Here is a 19,975-nt window from a genome sequence, read left to right as displayed (position 1 = left end):
CAAGCCTCCAGACCGGAATCACAAAGAACAGAGGCGGGTGTGGGTGAAGGCCGGACAGAGGAGCTCACAGAACCGCCGGAGGGACTTGGCGAGAGCTCGAAACACACAGCGTCGCCCATGACGGCAACAATTAGAGCTTGAATAATGTTTTCAAAGGGCGTGCGGGTTCCAAAACACTGCAGAAGGTTTTTAAAAAGAAAATTTAGTCCAATGTATTAAGATTAAATAAGTGAAATAGCAAGGAAGCATTTAAAAAAGGTGAAAGTCAAGGTGACACAAGTTAGATCAGATGTTAATTGTGATGATACACATTCAACAGTTAATGTTCTTGCAAAGCGAAGCCCCTCAAAGACGCCCCCCCCCCCGCTGCCCTGTGGAGGTGCTTGGCCTGAGGGGCCTGTGGCCGGGGTCCGCGGGCACCACCTGCCTGGCCTGCGTCGGAGTCTCCTCGACACCCCGGGCCAAGGAGTAGACCAGCGTCCAAGGGGCAGCCAAACCTGTCTCGCCACCATCCACTGTCCATCATCCACCGCCCCGGGGCCCGGCTTCCAAACGCCTGTCCAGCCGCACTCCCACCTGCTGGCCAAGCTCCGAAGGAGTGGGGGCGGGCGAGTGGACACTCTGCCTCATCCTAGCCGGCAGACAGAGCTCACCCCCTCCGGAGCGTCTCTGCCCAGCCCTCGGGGAGGGGAGGCCCAAGGCATGGGCCCTGTCTCACCCTGCTGACCACTATGCTCTGGCCCCAGGCCTGGCAGCCTCGCCTCCTGAAGCCGGCCCAGGGGCACGGCCGGGGGGCTGGCCGGCTGGCTGGTCACGTGGAAGGCCCCCGCTCTAGTCTTGACTAAATCAGATCCCGGCCCGCGCTGCCCGCATCTTCTGTGACGCTCCTCCTGCTTCTGTGGCCTGGAAAACCTCTTTTGCTGGTCTGGGGCACTGGTCAGATGTTCCACACCCGTCGGGGAGAGGCCCCAGGCCGCCGCCGCTGTCCCTGCCCGCTGAGCCAGGTGCCAGGTGGCACGTCTGGTCTTGGCTTCAGGAGGGGACACGTGGAGACAGAGGCAAGATGAAAATGCTGATTAGCGAGTCCAAACAGAACCAGGATCTGGGACAGGTGGTGTGGCCGCCGGCTTCCTCGCGCCTGGACCCCAGCTCCCCTGCGCTCACCCGCTGCCCAGTCTGCCGGGGGAGGGCCTGGGCCCTGAGGCCACCTGGGGCGGAAGCAGAGGCTCACGAGCTGCTGTCCCCCAGCAGCCCCTCCTAGCCACCTCCACGCAGGCCTGGTGCCAGGCGCACAGACCCCCTTGACCACAGCCCGATGCACAGCTGCAGTGGGACAGCGAGGCAGGGGGGCGTCGGGGTGCTACTGTGCGGGCCTCACGGACCCGGCCGCGTCTGCTCCTGTGCAGGGCGGGCCCCGCCAGCAGGGTGTTGGCAGACAGCAGCCCGTGGGCCAGGCGCAGAGCAGACCCATTTCCAGAGGCTTCCTTCTGAAGGACGCTAAGTGCAAGGTGGTCCTCGGCCCCAAACACCCTCCGGGGCCCGAGGCTGGCAGCTTGCTGGGGCTCCGCCCTCAGCTTCTGTTAAACTGTTTCTGTCCTCCCTGCTTCCTCCGCCCGCCCGCAGCCCTTGCACTTCTTCCTCTCCCAAGAGGCCCCGCACCTGCGGCCTTCCCGCCAGCTCTTGGGCCGCAGGGGCCCAGAGGGTAAAGGCAGACGCCCGGGGCTGAGGCGGCCTGGGGCGCACGCGGTGGCCAGCACCCTCCTGGTGAAGCCCACCTCCCAGCCGAGGAAGCAGAGCTCAGCAGGCAGTTCTGATGTTTCCACTCGGACACGGCCACGGCTTTCCCCGGGGAATGTTAGGAGCGGCCATTAGCACCAAAGGATGCAGCCCTGGGGCTGCTCCGGCCAGCTGCCCGACCCCAGGAGTCCTCGACCTTCTGAGGCTCAGTCTGCACTGGTACCCAGCACCCAGCACCCAGCACCCAGCACCCAGAACTAGCAGTCAGAGTCCAACGCACAGCACCCGCAGCACTCAGCAGGCAGCACCCTCAGAACTCGGCACCCAGTACCCTAAGCCTCCCACTGGCCCCCAAGGAGGGGCCTGGCCTCAGACACTACAGCTCATGGTCTAGTCCAGGGGACCAAAAGGGACCCACGGGGCCGCCCCCCTAAGAAGCAGCCGGAGGTCCTGACTGACCCCGGCGGGGCGAGAGAAGCCACGTTCTACCCTGTCCAGGAGACGAGAAAAGTGCGGGCAAAGCTGGAAAGCTGATCTGCACGGAGCCCAGAGCACAGGCAGAGGCCAGGAGGAGGCTCCGGACGGACCCCAGCCAGAGCCCCCGCCCCCCGCCCAGACAGGATCCGGGGCTCTGAGCAGCCGACAGCCAACGGCAGGAGCCTCGGAAGGACCCCGTTCTCCTCTCCTCTGCCACGCGGGGCAGGAGCCCCGAGGGGGCCGCCTTAGGGAGGGGCCGCTTGCAGCTGCCGGGAGCCCCCTCCCCTGATCCGTCTTGACCTGGGTTTGGGTTCACGAGGCTGAGGTCTCTGAAACTTGTCAGCACTGGGATTTGCCTGGACTTGATGCTGGCTCTGAGGTTTTCATTCAGTCCCTGCCCACTCTGTAAAATGTCCCAGCATCAAATGCAGGGCGACCCGGAGCCAGCCCGGCAGCCTCCCATGTCAGCACAAGATTCCTGAGAGCTCGTCACGCAGGAACTATTCAAACACACGCTTTAATCCCAACCAGAAGTCCTCGCCAACCAAGGCAAAAAAGAAATGACTTCATGCGTTGAAGCGCGTTATATGCAGTTTACTCCCTGGTTGGGGCTAAAGCGTTTCCAACTGAGTGGCGGCTGAACCACCAGGAGTGCCCTCTCCCGAGGGGAGGGCTGTCCAGCGCTTCGGGAGAACAGGCAGTTTTCTCTACGAGACAAGGGGTAAGAAGCGTCTTCACTGAGCCCCATGAAGTAAGCCAGCACTTTCTCGATCCAACATGGCATCTGGGCGGCCCATGCTGAGTGAAAATTGGTATTTAATCTTCAAGTATTTGCCAGCCACCTGTGGAGAAGGAGCCCGGCTCTCAAGAGCGAGCAGGGGGAGGAGGAGGCACCTCTGCCCTCTGAGAGCTCGTGGTCCGGGGCTCCTGCACCTGGAAACCCAGGTTTCCCAAGCTGATGCAAGCTGCCTTGTTTGGAGGGTGATGTGCCTCCTTGGCCCTCACCTTCCCAGACCTTCCTGCCCATGACACATAAATGGAAACCATCTACGAGATTCCACAGACACACTCGCCAAGCAGACAAAGGGATTGTCTCCTTCGTCCTCCCCTGACTGTGTACGTGACGCCGGAGCAGCAGCAGCCACTTTGTGGCGGCGAGGAGCAAGCGGAACGCTCCACTAGGATGACAGTAGCACAATGAGAGCCAGAGCCAGGTCCCTGATGGTACCGCTGAGCAGCTGAACCACTTCCTGACACCTCATCATGTGAAAAAAACAAACCGATTCAAATCACTCTGTCTGGTTCTCTGTAATCTGAGTCAAAAGCATTCTCCCCAGTGCAGAATTCTAGTTTCCCTCCCAATCTGCTCCTTTCCCTGCAGTACAGCTCACCTTGTGACGCTCAGCCTACCCGATGCCAGAGAGCCTGGCCTCCCCCGGCCAGTGTCCCAGCAGAGCAGCCCTGGCCATGTGGGAGGCCCCTGACAAGCAGAGTGAGCCCTGAAGCAGACAGACAGGGCGGGGGAGCCTGTGCGGCCAGCTCAGGCCTCAGGACCTGGGTCTGGGACAGGATGGGGACGCCCGGCCTCGCCCTCGACGTAGAGTCCCACGGGCGGACACCGGGGGCCGGGACAGGACTGCCTCTGCGGCCCTGACCTGACGTCCTAGGAGGCGAGGCAAGGGAGGGTCGGGGCAGAGCCACGTCTGACCGGCAGAGACCTCGGGAGCCCCGGTTCTGGGCCCCCCAAAAGCAGCTGCAGACAGGCCTCAGCTGGGCGCTGCGGAGTTGGCAGCAGGGAAGAGGAAGGAGGCCCCCAACAGCCTAGAGGCGGGGGAGGTGCTGGCCCCGAGGGGGGCTCCCCTGCCCAGGGCTCCTGGCTCACAGAGGGCGCTGCCCTCCCTTCTCCTGGATCTGGTCCCTGTGGCCCCTAAACGTCTGGGAACTGATCCCCACGAGACCCCCTAGGTGTCCCGGCCGAGAGCGCACAGCCCACCACCAGCAAGGTGTGGAGGCCCCCGGCCCAGGCTCTCCCCGGGGGGTGTCGGTAGAGCACCTTCCCTCCCTCCACGCAGGTCTGGGTGCTGGAGCTCCTGCTGCCCACACACGCGCAGACGTGCCGGCCTCAGGACAGCGGCTGGTCGTTCCCTCGTCCTCCCCACGCACCAGGCACGGGCCCCCTGCCCCCCCGCTTCTGGAGAGAGGGCAGCCTCTCAGCCGCGCCCAGACCAGCCTCCCTGCCCGCAGGCCGGGCCCAGGGCCGACTCTCCGCAGGACACTGTCCACACTGACCGAGCCCCTGGGTGTGGCCAGGCAGACCTGAGCTTAGGCTTGGGCACTGGGCTGCCCTCCAAGCCCTTCCCAGCCCCTACGGCCCCTGGACCTTTGCGTGTACTGGGTCCCAGTCCGTCCACTCCTCCTTGGAGCCCACCTCGGACATGCCCTCCTCCAGGAAACCCTCCCCTCCCCCTCACCAGCCCGGAGGACCTAAGCGTGTTCCAGACACAGAACATGCCACACTGAGCGGAACAATGGCACAGACAGCTACGAACCGGGTCACTTGGGCCAAAATAGACACACTGCTCCTGATTTAGTCTGGCGAGCGTCTACAGGGACCACGCCACCCCGCCAACTGCCCACGCTCTTGTCCACGAGGCAAATATAGCTCCGGGGCCATCGCCACTTCCTGGTCTTGGGGGAAGACAGTTTCTTCAAATTACACCCTTGAGGACCCTGAGTCCCAGATCTGTGCAGACGCGGCGGAGCGCCTGGCCCTGGCTCAAGGCCACTTTGCCGCAGACAAGCTCCCAAGCATCACGTGACCGTGCGTCAATGTTTTCTTCTCTTGGGGACGGAACGCTGGCTCAGTTAAACGTCAGGGTGTGTTGATGGACCTCAGGAGGCCCAACACCTGTCAAGTTCTCCAGGACGTTTCTCTCGGGGAGAAAAAGTTTGCCGATAGCTGTTCACTTTCCTCGACCACTTGGCCTCAGAAGAATGCTCCCTGGCCAGCCCTGAGTGCCCCCAGCTCCCCGGCCCCAGGGCAGGCGCCGGCAGAGCCACCTCCCAGGGATCACGTCTTCTGAGTCTGAAGGAACCCAGGCGCCCCGTCAGTCCACGGAGAACTCAGGCCCTAAGAGCAGACACTCCAGGGGCCCCGCCCGGTCCCACGCGGGCTGCGTCGAGAGAGGGAGAGAGAGAGGTGGGCCCTGAGCAGAGCCCTCCAGTGTCCACTCCAGGGGCCCAGAGGCCGGGCGTCCGCGCAGACCCTGCCATCTCACCGTCCCTTCCTCTGTGGCCCACGCCACCCACCTGCCCTCAGAGGAGCAGCTCGAAGCCGGGAGTCTGCGTGAAGTCAGGGTTTGGGGCCGCTGGCCTTGCTGAGACGTGACAGGCAGGACAGCTGATGTGTCAGCACCTGAGTCCCCCTGTTCACCACCCACAGCCGGGCCGCGGCCAGCCCCCGCCCCCATGCCCGCAGCTTGCAGCCCACCTGCCGGCCCCTCCCAGCGGCCCTCCCCGGCCTGCCCGCACTGCCCCCCGCGGCCCCTCGTCACCACGACGTGACACCTCCGCATCAGCCCCCACTTCCCTTCCCTCCAGCAGCAGGTGCCCCGAGGTCTGTGCCGGCTCCCACGTGACCTGTGGTCCCCAGAGAGGCGGGCTCTGTGTCCGACCAGACAGGCCAGTGCAGGAGAGGGCCCTCAGCAGGGCCCCGCGGCAGCCACAGCGGCAGAGCCAGAAGCCCGCCGGCAGGGCAGGGGCCCCGGTACGGGCCGAGCCGCAGACACGGGGCAGGCAGGTGCCTACAGAGGGTCACGGGCAGGGCTCGCCTGGGACTCACGGCCACCCAAGTGTGAACTGGCTCTCCCTGACCCCGCGCGTTCCCGTCTGTCCCGCAGCACCGGCACACAGCCGGCTTGCCCACGGCCCAGCCCCGCCTCGGGGTGCCCAGATCGTGCAGACAAGCAGGATGGACGGGGCAGAGGCTGTTGGAAGAGCAGAGACCAGATGACTGAGGGAGTGAGAGGCGTGTGTGCCCCGGACAAGCCCCGTCAGCCCTCCCCAGAACGCTCCGCGCTCAAGGGTGCTGGAGGGGGGGTGAACACGTCAGGGCCAGACAGGTGGGGGCCAGAGGTGTGGAGGGCGTGCGCCTGTCCACGGCCCTGCAGGTCCCAGGCAGGTCCCAGACTGGGCTCCTCCTAAGAGCCCCAGAGTGGACAAGGCTGGGCAGACACAGGCATGCGTCTGGGGGGCTGTGGGCGCCCCGTCTGTCTGTCTGTGTGATGTGGGAATCCTGAGTCCTGCAGCTGCTCTGCCCACCAGGCAGTCACCTGGAAACCTCTGCCCCAACAAAGGGCCTGCCTGAGAGGCAGGGCCAGGCAGATGGCCCGGCTTAATTAGGCCACATGGAGTCTCGTCCCCAGCGCGGCAAGGCCTGCCTGGGGCTCCCTCCAGGCCTGCCTCTCCCCTCATTTCCGCTGTGAGCCTTTCTCTGAGTGTGCGTGTGTGTGCGGATGTGTCTCTGCTTCTGGCCCTGACTCTATTTCTCAGTTTGTTTCTAATACATCCCTGTCTCTGTGTGCCTCTCTGTCTGCCTCTCTGTTTGTCTCTGTCTGTGTATGTCTATGTCTGTCACTGTCTCCCTGTGTCTGTTTCCCTGTCTCTCTGTTTGTCTGTCTCTCTCTGTCTCCCTCTCTGTCTGTTTCTCCCTGTCTGTCCCTCTATGTCTCTCTGTCTGTGTCAATCTGTCTCTGTCTACATCTCTTTGTCTGTCCCTCTGTCTGTCTCTCTGTCCTGCATTTATACTTCCTGACCTGATTCCCCGGGTTCCCCAGTCTCCGTCTCGGCCGCCCCGTCTTTTCCATGTTTTCCTCGGCTGTCCTGTTCTGAGCCTCTAAGCCCCCAGCCACCTTCCCTGCCTGATCCCCGCAGCCTGGCTCCCGCTGCCCTGCTCCTGCATCCACCTCCCTCCAGTCCCGTTTCCCCACATCTCTGTGACTCCAGTGTCCGAGGCATTTCCCTTCATCTTTTTCTCGGTCTGTCTCTGGCCGTATCCCCTCTGAGTTAGCCTGTCTCTGGACGGCGTCCGGGGTTCGTCCCGCCTCCGTGTCCGGGGCTCTGGCCCCTCTTGGAATCATCTCCTGGTCTCCGTCTGTCTGTCTCTCACCCACACTCATCCCGAGAGACCAAAATGACGCCCACCAGGGAGAGAGAAAACACGGCAACAGAAAGCAAGGCCTCACCTGGAGCAGCCCCTGCCCCCAGCAGCACTGGGGTGCGAACGGGGTGGGAGTTCGGGGGAACGCCGGGTCTGGGGCCCCAGGGAGTACCTGCTGCCCGAGGGGCCTCCGCTGGCGGCACCCAGGCTCCCACGTCACTGGTGAAGCCGCCCTGTCACTGCCGCAGGAGAAACTTTGGGCTGACACGGAACAAAGGGAATCCAGGCAGGCAATTACCCAGCTGATTTCAGCCACGCAGACAGCGAAATCAGATATTTCCGTTTCTTGCAAGCCCACCTCGGGGCCCGAATTAGCCACCTGATTAATTATCTGTAACAGCCTGGGACCGGCTGCGTGGAACCTGGGTCCCTCCTGGTGCCTCCTGCTGCTTTTGTCCCTGAATCACGTTCCAGTGATGTAACCATTATGATTAGACGCAACCCGCAGCCTACCCTTGACCATGAAGTCTCAGGAAATGTGGCCCCGGGCCAGGCCCAGACGTCTTTCCATTTAATCTGTGTTGAGTGGAAATGCAGTCACTCTCCAGGAGACAAGCCCACCCGTGGGGTTCCTGTCCTGGGCACAGTGGCACTGGCCCCTCTATCCTGCCCCTCGTTCCTAGCACCAGAGCCCCCATGGTGCCCCACCTCTGGTGAAAAGCTCCCCATCACTCCTGCCAAGAGGTGGCCCTGTCATGCATCACCTGACACGTGCCCGGCTGTGAAAGGCGTCAGGTCAGGGTGTGACCCACAGAGGCCACGTATGGTCCCGGGGTGGTCCCGTCACACGAGGAAGACATCTCTAATGGCAGAATCAGGCAGCGGCCGCCGGCTCCCATCACAGGGAGCTCCCAGAGCTGGCGCTGCACCAGGGGAGCCCGGGTGCACAGGGCCGGCCCCGTGGGCCAGGCTGACCAGGATGCAACTGCGCCAGTGCTCCCCCGCCCACCTCCTGGGCCAGGGTCTCAGCTCACTGTCCTACATCATCTTCCTCTCCTGGGCCAGGCTCTCCGGCTGTGCTGATGGCCTTGACCCAAGGAGGCACAGGATTCCTTTCAAAAGCAGCAGCAGGGCTGGAAGGGGGGTCCCCTCGCCCAACACACAAAGAGGCTGCACTGCCTTCACGGGGGCGGGGAGGTGGGGACGCAGGTGGGTACACACAAGCTACCTGCCTGTGCACGCCGGGGCCCCTCCCTCGTGACACTGCGAAGTCCTCGCTGGAGGCCACGGGCCCAGCTCTGCTCCTTACCCCCACTCTGCCTGCTGTGGCCACCCTGCGGCCTGCTGCACCCCTGCGCATCAGAAGCAAAGTCCCCGTGGGGGGCCACCGGATCTGACCAGTGGGATTGACCCCTGGTGCGCCCTGGGGTGTCCTCCCAAGGCCGACAGAGGTACTGCTGCTCAGGGCCACCTGGGGGGCTCCGCCCGGACACAGTGCACTGGCATGCATCCTCCCCCACCCCCAAAGCTGGCCAGGGGATTCAGGACGCACCGCCTTTGGCCCCTCCCTGTTCGTCCCCCCGCCCCAGCCCCCAGCCCCGGTCCAGAGGGAGCCTGTAGGTGTGATTGCGGGGACTGTGTGGTGAAGTCCGACGGTGACCACGTGCTGCGTGAGACCCCGTGTGTCTGCGTGCTGCTGGGTGTGCAGGGTGCCCCCCTCTCCCTACCTCCCAGGGCCTGTTTCATCACGAATTCCATGGTGATGGCTTTGAGTTCTCAGCGGCTCCTCGGAGGGTCACAGCTCACATGCGAATGTGGCCAGGAGTTCTCTGCTTGGGGAGAGGAAATGGTCACAGGTCACCAACGGGGCTGGGGGAGGACTTCTTCCTTGTCCCCTCCCAACTTCCCCTAGAAGCAGGTCTGGGGTGTGAGAAAGCATCATTCGTGGTCCCCCCAACACCTGGAGGCTGGACTTCAACATGGGACAGGCACCTGGGTCTGGGAAGGTCCCCGCAAAGTGGTCTCTCTGGGCCCCTGGGGCTTGTGAAGCCGGCGTCCGGCTGCTACTGCAGGGATGGGAGCGTGCAGCTCCGAGGAGAAGCTGCCTTTGAGAAGTGGGGGCAGGCCCAGGGGCGTTTGGAGGTGACTGGCTCTGCTGCCTCCCTGGTGGAGCCCTGGGCCATGGGCGCGGAGACCCATCTAAAGGATGGGAAAGGTCAGTGTGGGTGGGACCTGGGTGGGAGCTCCCTTTGGCTTCGGATGGAAGTCTTGGGAGACCAGGTTTCACCCAGGGGAGAGGCCAGCACCCACTGCCCCCTGCACACAGCAGAGACTGGGGTGGAAGGGAGAAACTGCAGGGGCCCCAGCCTTCGGGAACAAATGAAATGGGGGGCAGACCACCCCTCCCCCTGCATCTGCATGGGTGGGGACCTCCAGGGTCCAGGCCAGCTGCAAGTCTGGTGAGGAGGTGCTTCCTGTAAAAACAGCAGCTGCGGTGCCCCCACCCCCCACCCCCTGTCTGGTGAGGTCTCTCCTGGCAAGGAAACCCAGGTCCCTGGAGATCCACTGTTTTATGGGGGTTTTTTTCCTTTTCAGATGAAGGAGACCCGCGTGTGTGCAGGCTGGGGAGGGATGGGGGGGCGAGCGTACCCCTGCCTCCCCGCAAAGCGCTGGCGCGCAGGGGCGCCTTTGCCGCAAAGCAGATTCTCTTCCAAACTTCTCCCCTGCCTCCTGGTGGGGAGGGAGTCTCAGGGCCCAGCCCTGAGAGGCCGGGGCGCTGCCGGAGCTCTCCTAGTGCTCCCACCGCCCCATCGCACGGCTCAGGGCTCCCGCGGCCGCCGCACCCCTTGGCTTTGCGGGCGAGCGAGTTGCCCGGCTCTGCCAAGCGGCCCTCAGGCGGGAGAGCGCCAGGAGAAAGAAAGAAAAAGACAGAGGACGAGGGAGGGGAAGGGGAGACGCGAGAGGCAGGAGACTCGGAGAAGGAGTAAGAACGAGGGAGGGCGCGGGCCGCGACCCCTGGGCCGCTTCAGCACCGCGCCGGCGGACAGCGCCCGCCGGGGGCTGACCGAGCGCCCAGCCCGGGCCGGGAAGGGGGCATCTGGGGCCGAGTGCCCGCCCTGCGGGTCCTGGGAAGGAGCTGCGCGCGGGGCCGCTGGTTACCTTCCTGGGGCTGGGGCCGGGGCGCGGGCGGGCGGTCAGCGGCAGAGCGCGCTCGGGCCGGCCGGGTCCATGTGGCGCCCCTGGAACTGCGGCTGAAGCTGAAGGGCACCGCGAGGAGGGCGCATCACATGGAGGCGCTCCCCGCCCCCCGCCCGCGTCCGAGCGTGACGAGGTGGGCGGGGCCGCGGCGGCTGGGCGGGCGCCCGCGGGAGGCGGGGACCGGAGGGGCGGAGCCGCGCCCCCCTTTCCCCTCCAAAGCGCTGCCCCCGGGCCGGATTCGGGGGGGATCCCGGGGCGCGAGCTCCCGAGCCAGCGCGCACGACCCCGGCCCACCCCTCAGTCCAGAGCCCCAGATACTGGCCCCAGCCCGCGTCATCCGATCCCCTCTGTGTGGACCGGGCGGGGGCCGCCCCCCCAACGGCGAGACAAGGTCCCGCACTCCCATCCGCTTCCGCCCGTTTGGGGCACCTAGCGTGCGGACGGATACGTGCGCGGCGCCAGTAAGCGAAGCCCTTTCTAGTCCAGCCGCTGTCGGGGGGAGCTGGGCGTCGCGGCTCTGGGCGCCATCCCACTCTCCGCCGACGCGCGCGGGAAGGGGTTCCCCGGCGCGGCCGGTGACAGCGGTCCCGACCGGGCCGAGTGCCCCTGAGCGCTGCCTTGGCCCCCGACCCCCGCCGTTACCGGGCCTCCCGCACCACTGGGCGTGAGAAGGGAGCCCCCAGACGCCAGAAAACCCATCCAACCGTTGGAGGAGAGCAGCCCGCAGACCGACCGGGACCTATTTTTCTGCGTAATAGAGTCGCAGAGAAGGAGCCACGCCGTTTCATTTTAGTGGGACAGAGGCCGAGAGACCCTCGCCCCCTTGGCTGGCGGCCCCACGCCGGGCAGGGACGCGCCGAGGTCACTGCGGACCGGCCGCTCCGCTCCGTGTCCCCGCAGTCCCGCCCCCGCCGCGGCCGCCCCCTCCCTGGGGCCTCCGGGATTTCCTCTGCGGCGTTAACCGCGCTGCGGGGAGACCGGGTCGCTGCAAGGTCGGCGGCTCGACCTCCAGTCCCACCACCCCTCCTGGGGTCGCAAGAGTGCTGTGGGAGGGGTCCGGGTCTCCGCTGGCCTCCTGGTTGGTGGGCGGACCCCCCTGGTGGCCGCTGCATTAGCCTTCACCCTCCCCTCTCAGCTGAGGCATCAGGACTCCCTGGGCCTGGGGTGGAAGGGGCAGATCCTGGAAACCCCACCCCGGGGGGGCACTCCTCACGCCGCTCCCCCAGGACAGTCCGCCTGAACTCCAGAGGGCATGCCTGTTTCCCCCCATGTGCTTGGAGCCTGGGCTCCCAGCGCCCATCCCTCGCTGACCGTCTGCAGGCCCAACTGTGCGCACTGGTGGCCCGGCAGGGCCCCCCAGCCGGCAGGAGTGAGGAAGGGGAGGGGTGGAGGAGGCCAGCACAGCTTTCTGGGAGTTGGCAGGGGCACCGCCACTCTGCAGCTACTCTGGCCAGCGAGGGCTCTGCTGGCCCTGGGGGAGGCTCACATCCCAGGACGCCTGGAGCTGCAGCCTCCCCGGACGCAGGGGCTGTGGGAGCTGGCCTCAGCTCTGTCCATTCCTCCTGCCGATAGCTCCTGTCACCCGGATCTGGGCAAGGAGGTGCAAGGTGGGTGCGGTGGGGCTGCTCAGAAGGGTGGGCCTGGGGACCGAACACGGTGCTCAAGGCTGCAGGGAGCGCCTCTTGCTAGCGTGCACTGGCTGACCCCTAGGAGTGTCAGAAGCACATGTTCATTTACCTCTACCGCCACCCTTCACGTGACGTGGGTCGAAGCCCCAGGCCTTTTGCAGGTCTGGGGACAGGTGCTCTGTGGAGGGAGTTGTTGCCTGTTTCCAGGTGTCTGGGGTTCTGAGGGTCCAGCCTGAGCCCTCAGGGTCTGCTCAGCCTGGCCCTTTAGTGTCCTCAGAACCTGGGTGTGGACACCGGCGGGAGAGGTGTGGGTCCAGGAAAGAGAAGCCCCTTCTCCCCACTGGAGCCTCTGTCCTCCGCCTCTACCACCACGTGGACCTGGGGGGTGACCACAGCTGAGTCCAGAGCAGCCCCACGACCCGTGAGCCCAGCTGCCCTTACAAGCACGGGGACACCCCGTTGACCTTGGGGCATCCTGGCGGGGTGTGACTGGGTGTGCCCATCACCAAGACAGGAGTGTAGGGGTCCGTGCTCGGCCCACAGTTTCCATGACCCCACTGACCCTGTGACCCAGGCCCGCACCACGTCGGAGGACAGAGGACAGAGGCCTCCGTGGGCCTCGCTGCCCGGCCCTCCTCCCCTCCTCCTCCCTCCCTGCGGGGTCCCCATTCGGAGGTCACCTGTGGGGTCATCACCTTCTTTCTGTCTCTGTCTCTGTGTGTCTGTTTGTGTTGTTACCCCTTTTAGACCCACTACACACATAGCTGCCTCTTCAGTTCTCACATTTGTCCAGGCCCTGGGCTGGGGTTGGGGGACCCAGCAGGGTCTCAGACCCTCCTATGGAGAAATAGACAAGGTTGGTGACAGTCCCAGGTCAGGATGACCGGCACTCTGGGAGAGGGAGAGGCCGGGCGGCTGTGGGACCTGACGAAGACTGGAGGGCGGGGGACCCGCTCTGGGCGGGAGATGAGGGGAACAGCCTGGAACTGCCCACCAGCCAGGCCAGCCCCCATGGCAGGGAGGCACCTCAGCTCATGGCCTCTGCCCGGCCTCGGCGCCACACCCCAGGTGGGCACTAACGGCCCCGTGAGCACCCAGAAGAGGACCTGGGTTCCGGTGACCAGTGCCCCAGCCCGCAGTGGCCAGAGAGGCAGGAGCTGAGCGGGAGACGTCCATAACAGCAGGAAAGGCCAAGCCAAGGGCACCCGTCAGCGTCAGCGGGCTGAAGACGCAGGAGGGTGTCGGGGTGGGGGAGCTGGGCGGCGGCAGGTCAGGCTGGGCAGCGGGTGCCGGGAGCTGGAGAGGGGGAGGCGTTGCGACCAAGGGGTCAGCTTCGGGGCGTGTGTGTTTGGCCACGGCCACGTCTGGGCTATGGGACCCTGGCCGGCCGGCAGGACAGGGATAGAGCCCTGAGCTCAGTGCTCTGCGGGCTCTTCAAATGCAGAAGGCAGCCCCTGAGGGCTGGGAACCCCTGACCCAAAGCAGGGCTATGCCGAAGCCCGGGAGCACGTGGTGCTGGGTTTGAGATGCCACAGCGCCACCTAGAGTCCCCCCTGCGGCCCCCACGGGGTCACTCCAGGTGTCAGGAAGGGGAGGTGGCCGCCTTGCTCCAGCAACTCCCCCCCGCCCCCAGCCCCAAGCGTCCTGGAAGCCCCTGCCTGGCTCCCTGCACTCCCTCCAGGGAGGCCTGGCGCCTGCTGGTCCCCTCTGTCCCGGGAGGGCCCAGGATCACTTGAAGTCCTTCTTCAATCCTGGCATGGGGTCTGGCAAGGGGGTCGCAGGCCCCGCAGGAAGGGCTGGGACGGGCTCTCGGCACACATGGGCTCACCAGCAACTTCAAATACAAACTTAATAATTTAACACGATGAATAATTCAGTCCCCAGCACCAGCACCACCTGTGTTGCCATTTTCCTGCTGGATTTCATCATTACTTGCCAGGTAATGTAACACGTGAAAAGCAGAAGCAAAGCAAAGCCAGAAAACCATCACTGCCGTTCCTCAGAGCTGGGCCAGAAGTCTCGGCTATGTGTGGAGGAGACCCTGCGCGCTCCCCGACTCCAAGGCCCCTTCCCTGGCCACGTGGGCTCCCGAGGGCGCAGCTGCAGGTGCTGGCCCGGCCTGGGGTGGCCTGCTCGTTCCTCGGACTCCCGCCCCGTCCTGGGTCAGGGTTGTGTGTCGAGATGCACTCTTCTTCATCCCCACAGAGGCTGCTCCTCGAGTTCCAGAGACAAGGGGGCCCCTCGGTTACCACCCGGGAGCCCTGAGGACCGCCCCCCGCTTTCTGAGGAGCTGGCCCAGGATCTGGGCTCCTGCCCCTCAGTTTGCCCTGCTCACCCCAGACCCCAGGCCCCTGATCCTTCCACCCCTCCCCATGGGGAGAGTGTTGGAAAGGGGGAGCTGTGGCTTCCAGAGAGGGCGGTGACCACGAGGGGCTGTGGCTCCCATGCCCCCCCTCCTTCCTGACTGCTGCCTGGAGCCGCCCCACCCCTGTGCTCCAAGGTGAAACTAACAGAGTTCACAGGCCTGAAGGTGGGATTCTGCTTCTCACCGCTCTGCTGGGACGGTGGCAGCCGTGGCGGTGCAGGGCTGCACGGAAGCACCAGGGTGGCCTGAGCAACCGGAGGGCCTCAGTCACCAACAGGAGGCAACAGGGGGACGACGCGCGAGAGGCCATTCTTCTGAAGGCCTCTGCCTGGTGGGAGCCCAGGCCACCGGATGCCCTTGCCCCAGCCCCGGGGTCGGCTCACCCAAGCCTCACGTCGGGGTGTCCACAGGCGAAAGGAAAGGGATGTCCAGCGGAACAAGCGTCCATACCCAGGCTCTGGGCCCCTGACTCTCTGTGCAGCGGTCACTCCCTCTAACGCGTCGCGTGACCCTCCTGGGGAGAGTTCCCTGAACTGCAGACCGGGTGTCCCTGCTCTGTGGATGCCCCCCACCCATCAGCTCTGCCATCTCCCCCATCCCACTCCAGAGGCCTCCTCCACCCCCATGGGCTGCCCGGACCAGCCTCGGGGACCTTTCACAGGACACTCGGTCAGAGGCCTGGCTCAGGGCCCGGACGGAGGGCGGCTGGCCTGTGCTGGTACGGGACCGAGGGAGGGTCTAGGGCCCCCGGGGTGTGCACGGGGCTCCCGCTCTGGCCGAGTGAGGTCTGGGCTCTGCCATCAGGCAGCTTCAGGTGGACGCAGTGCTCAGAGCTTCCTGCACCCCGTGTCCCTCGAGGCCCCGAGGTGGCTGCACTCTGTGTGGGTCAGGCCACGACTCCCTCAGTCAGTGACCCAGGTCCAGCAAGGACTGAGCTGGCGGACGACAGAGCTGGCCCTTGGGGGAGTGGGCTTCAGGCGCAAGAAACCCTTCCCGGAAAGGCAGGCCATAGAGAGAGAACACCGCCCAGGAGTGCCAACCCCCTCCTCCCTCCAGTGGCACCCAGAGTGAGGCCAGGCCTGTGTGGGTCCCACTGGAGGGTTTCACACCCAGGAGGCACGGGGAGATGCCTGTCTGCTCAGCTGGGGAAGGGTCTTCCTTTGGTCCCGGGTCGTGGCCGTCTCCTGGCTGTGCTTGTGTCTGGGGGGCCTGGCAGCCCTGGTCAAGCATCGAGGGGTGGCGGGGAGGGGCGGGCGGCTGAGTCCAGGCCCCGCTCCCCTAGGCCCGGCGTAGGGTGGGGTCCCAGGCCTGCCCCAGGGGGCAGGGAGGCCGCAGCAGCCAGGCCTGTGCAGGCCAGTGGACTGTCCAGCCTGAAGCGTCAGAAGAAGCACCCCATCGGGCTTTCTTTCCTCAGAAAGCCTGCTGCTAGCTCATCAGCGCACCTGGAGCGGTCAGCCTGCAGCCCCGGGAGGGCAGAGGAGTCCGGGGCCCGGGCCAGCTTCTCTGGATCACGTCCACCACCTCGGAGGGGCCGACGAGGTGATGCAGGACGGCGACCCCTCATCCACTGCAGAGTCCAAGCCCCTGTTGTCCCCGTCACCCACCGGTCCACCGCCGGCCAGGGGGCTGTCCTGGCGCCGCGGGGGCCGCTGAGGAAAGCAGTCGAGGCGGCGCCTCTCAGACGCCACTGGGTAAGCGCCACGCAGAGAATCACAGAATCAAAACAGCGGAGCCGGAGAGACCTGGAGCCTGTTAGCGCGGGTGGCCAAGCCGGGCCTCGGGCTGAGTGACCCAGTGTCCCACGCTCCAGGCAGCAGCCCTGCAGGCGGGAAGGAGGTCTTGAGCCAGGTGGGGGAGGGCTCGATCGTGCCTCCCAGGGCCAGGCTGCCCCCCACCCAGCCCCGTACCCAGGGGTTCAGAAGGGCCTGCGTCCCACACTGCCTCTTGGGGGTGAGAAACACCCGGAAGGTGTGATTTCCACATCTGTGCTACAGGTGCGGATGGCATGGCCCAGACGGGTGAGACCTGTGTCCACCTTACGCGGGTGGGAGCCCTGGAGGCCCCGGGGGCATTCCCCTCCCCAGAAGGAAGAGGCTGGGTAGAATATTCCATCCCCGAAGGACGAGTTAGTGCCAGGCATCACATCGGAATTACAGCATCGCATGCAGAAAAGGAGAAATGATAGAAATGGAAGGCGTCTCAGACCACAGGGAGGAGTTCCCCGCCCCCCGCCCCCAGAGGAGCCCAGGCAGTCGCTGAATACAGACAACTGTCGCCGGGGAGCCGGGCTGCGCCACTGCAGGATGGTGCTTCTCGGGCCAGATAAGCAGGGGCACCGGGGCGACCACACATTCGGGGGGATGGGCAGCTCCCCAGACGCCGTGGAAAAGGCGAAGGGGGGTCTCCCTTGATCCGGGTTGTGCCATAGATGGTCGGCGCCTTGTCTTGGCCAGTGCGATGGCCTGACAGCCTTGGGGCTGGCCCTGGTGCGGGCCGGGAGGCTCTCAAGGCCCTGGGCCTGGTGCCTGGCCTGCTGTCTGCCCAGGCCTCCCCTCCCCCAGGCATCAGGGAGCCAGCCCTCCTACCCCTTCTTCCTGTCCTGGGGGCCTGGGTGTGGGAGATTCTCTGACCCAGGCCCTGCCCGAACCCGAGGTGGCCAGTGGACACAATCCCAGTTCAGGGCCAGGTGCCAGGTGTCCTCCATGAGAAGCAGGACCCTCCACCAGTGGCCCTTTAGCTGCCCAGTGCCCCACCCTGTGTCCGGGCTCTGCCCCCCACACCTATGTACCCTCCCCCTGATGAGACTCCTGGAGGACCCCAGCCCAAGTCCCCCCAAATCTACCTGTCCCCCCACATGCTCACCCACAAGCAACACACCTGCTGGCCTCATCGTGCCACCCAAGGGGCCCCTCCTGCCCCCGTAACGTCCCCTTCCTGTCTCCCTCTCTCCTACTCCTATCCTAATGTCGCTTTCTCCTCCTAACACCCCCCCCAGGTTGCCCATGGGGGACCCCCAGGGGTGTCCCCGGACTCTGCTGGTTGGAGCAGGTCTATAACTGTCCACAGCTGTGTCCTTGCTCTCAGGCCAGCTGCTCCCCAGTCTGGCAGACCCAGGCCCGCCCCTCCCTGGTAGCCGTGTTCTTGGGAAAGCCAAGGCTGGCCCCTGGGAGCAGGGGCAGGTTCTGACCCCAAAATTGGCCCATGGGGTCTGAGGGGGGCTTCCTGGTCCTGAAACATCGCTCTCAGGGACGAGGTGCGTCCTGGAGGCACGAAGGCGGGTGGCGGGAGTGGGCAGCGCATCCACGGCAGCCACAGACACGGGTGTTTCTCCAAACCGCGGATGTCACCCGGTGAGTCCTGAGGCAGCTCTGCGTGGATGAGCCTTGAAAACCTCCTGCCAAACGAAAGCAACACCTCCCCCCGCCCCCCGCCAGCCTCTCCTTCCTCTAGGGACCCCACACCCCCGCCCTGCCCACTGGGTGCTGCCCTGCCCTCACACCAGGCCAGGCAGGGCCCTGCCCAGCGCAAGCAGGCCCCAGGGTTCCCTTCATACGAGACACGGTGCCCAGGTCTCATCCACCGCCCAGCAGGTGCTCCGGCTGGACAGGGGCCGTGTCTGTAACAGAGGAAACAGCAGATGCGTTGTCTGTCTGTCTGCGTCCTCTCTGCGCCCTCCTGGCAGCTGCGGGCCCCCCACTCCCACAGCCCGCCACACTGGGGAGACATCTGTCACAGCACCGCAGCCCAGACGGCCACCATCACCAAGACAGGCCCGGGCTGGGCCACCGGGCACAGGGCGGGCTCGGCCAGCTCCTGGCAGGGCCCGGAGCACCTGGGGGCTGGGTGGCTGCACAGCAAGGCGCCCGGGGGTCTGCCCAACCCCTCTGGGGGCCTGGACAGAGGGTCTCTCTTGGGCCAGCCCCGCACTCCACCTTGACCCCCCCACCCTGGGCAGAGGCACATCTCCCAGGATCGCTCACAGGCCTGGTGACCCAGAGCTGGCCCGAGTCCCCTGCACTCACCCCACGCGGCTGGGACAGGGTGATTCCTGAGGGTCTCTGTGGGGACTAGCACCTGCCCGGCTGCCTGGGGCTCGACCCTGAAGGGAGCGGGCTTGGCCCCAAACTGGGCAGGAAGGGAGGCCTGGTGGTGGAATCGCCACAGACCAGGGGTCCCACGTCACTCCAGTGCCCCGCACGGCCTGAGGGGATCTAACCCTGGGTCCCCCAAGGCAGAGCCTGGACTAGGGCCCGGAGCAGCAGTTTGTTTCTAAGGACTCAGAAAGAGTGACCTGGGCAGGCGAGAAAGCCCATGGAGGTTCGAGGCCGAGCTGGCCGCTCCTCGGGAGTCTTCCTGGGCCTGCTCAGTGGGCGCCGGGAAACACTCACTGAGCAGATGAGCCCTTCCCACAGAGGGGCCTTTGCCGGGAATCCGGCGGGGGCGGGAGTCCAGTCCGTCTCCGGTGCTGGAGCCAAGTGCACGGGCCTCCTGCGCTGCCCACGCTGCCCGAGGACCCCCAGCCCACGAAGGGGCCCCTGCGGCAGGGAGACGCAGCAGCGTCCTCAGACCCGCGCTGCCCTGGGGTGGGGGTGGGGGACCACCCCCAGGAGCGGCGAGAACCACGCAGCAGGAACACAGCAAGGACCCGCGATCAGAGTGCTTCCTGATTTCAGGGACACGGCTTGATGGGCGAGGACTCACGGAGACACAGGACTCGATACCTCGGCCAGGACTCCAGGGAGGGGCGCACTCACTGCCTCTGGGACCAGGAGGGGAGGGGCGGGGGGCCGAGGGAGGTACTGCTGGGACCAGGGTCATGTCCCTTCGCGACACCAGTCACCCAGGCTGTCCGGCGCGTGCTGGGTGGGGTCCTCTACAGAACAGGGGGCGGCCGGACCAGGGGGTCCTGGGGTGACGGATGGGTGGGCAGCACCGGGAGGCGTGTACTGTGCTGGGTCCCTAATCTGAGCCAGTCTCCAGACCCGACCTCTGCTGAGGAGCAGACCCCCCCAGGACCACGCCCGCTTCAAGTGGGGATGGGGCCAGCAGCGGCCCAGCACAGGGTTAGGGTTATAGGGTCATTCCCTGGGCCCCGAGGGGCTCACTGGAGGGGACACACGTGGTCCTTGGAGCAGCCCTGCTCAGGGTCTGTGGCCTGTAGGGATGGAGCCACTGGGGCCATCACCTCACCAAGACAGTAACTCAGAGCCAGTAGGGACAGCGGAGGGAGCGCCACACCAGAGACCCAGGGGCTTCCGGCCCTGAGTCATGACCCAGAGCAACTCTGATGTGCAGTCTTGGGCCTGTTTAGGTCGTTCATTGTTTTGTTTTGCTTTTTAATAAATTTATTTATTTTTGGCTGCATTGGGTCTTCACTGCTGCGCGTGGGCTTTCTCTAGTTACGGCGAGCGG

At 65.4% G+C, this 19,975-nt stretch overlaps 1 protein-coding gene across 2 annotated transcripts in view; it reads right to left on the bottom strand.

The window, feature by feature from the left end:
• The window catches only part of CPLX1 (complexin 1), a 37,529-nt gene extending 26,863 nt beyond the window's left edge, over nt 1–10,666 (bottom strand). Inside the window, exons 1-2 of one of the 2 annotated variants that reach the window (XM_060147472.1) lie at nt 10,532–10,666; nt 9,100–9,204 (exon numbers count right to left, since the gene is read on the bottom strand). In XM_060147472.1, coding sequence (XP_060003455.1) covers nt 9,100–9,130 — 31 coding nt within the window. In that variant the 5' untranslated portion in view covers nt 9,131–9,204; nt 10,532–10,666. The remainder of the gene's footprint in view (nt 1–9,099; nt 9,205–10,531) is intronic. The other variant, XM_060147473.1, reaches the window with a different exon arrangement.
• Nucleotides 10,667–19,975: the final 9,309 nt, after the last annotated feature.

This window comes from Lagenorhynchus albirostris, chromosome 4 (assembly GCF_949774975.1).
Source record: "Lagenorhynchus albirostris chromosome 4, mLagAlb1.1, whole genome shotgun sequence".
Classification (NCBI taxonomy): Eukaryota; Metazoa; Chordata; class Mammalia; order Artiodactyla; family Delphinidae; genus Lagenorhynchus; species Lagenorhynchus albirostris.
Note: the sequence above shows the minus strand (reverse complement) of the source record. Positions and strands in the feature narration are given on the sequence as shown.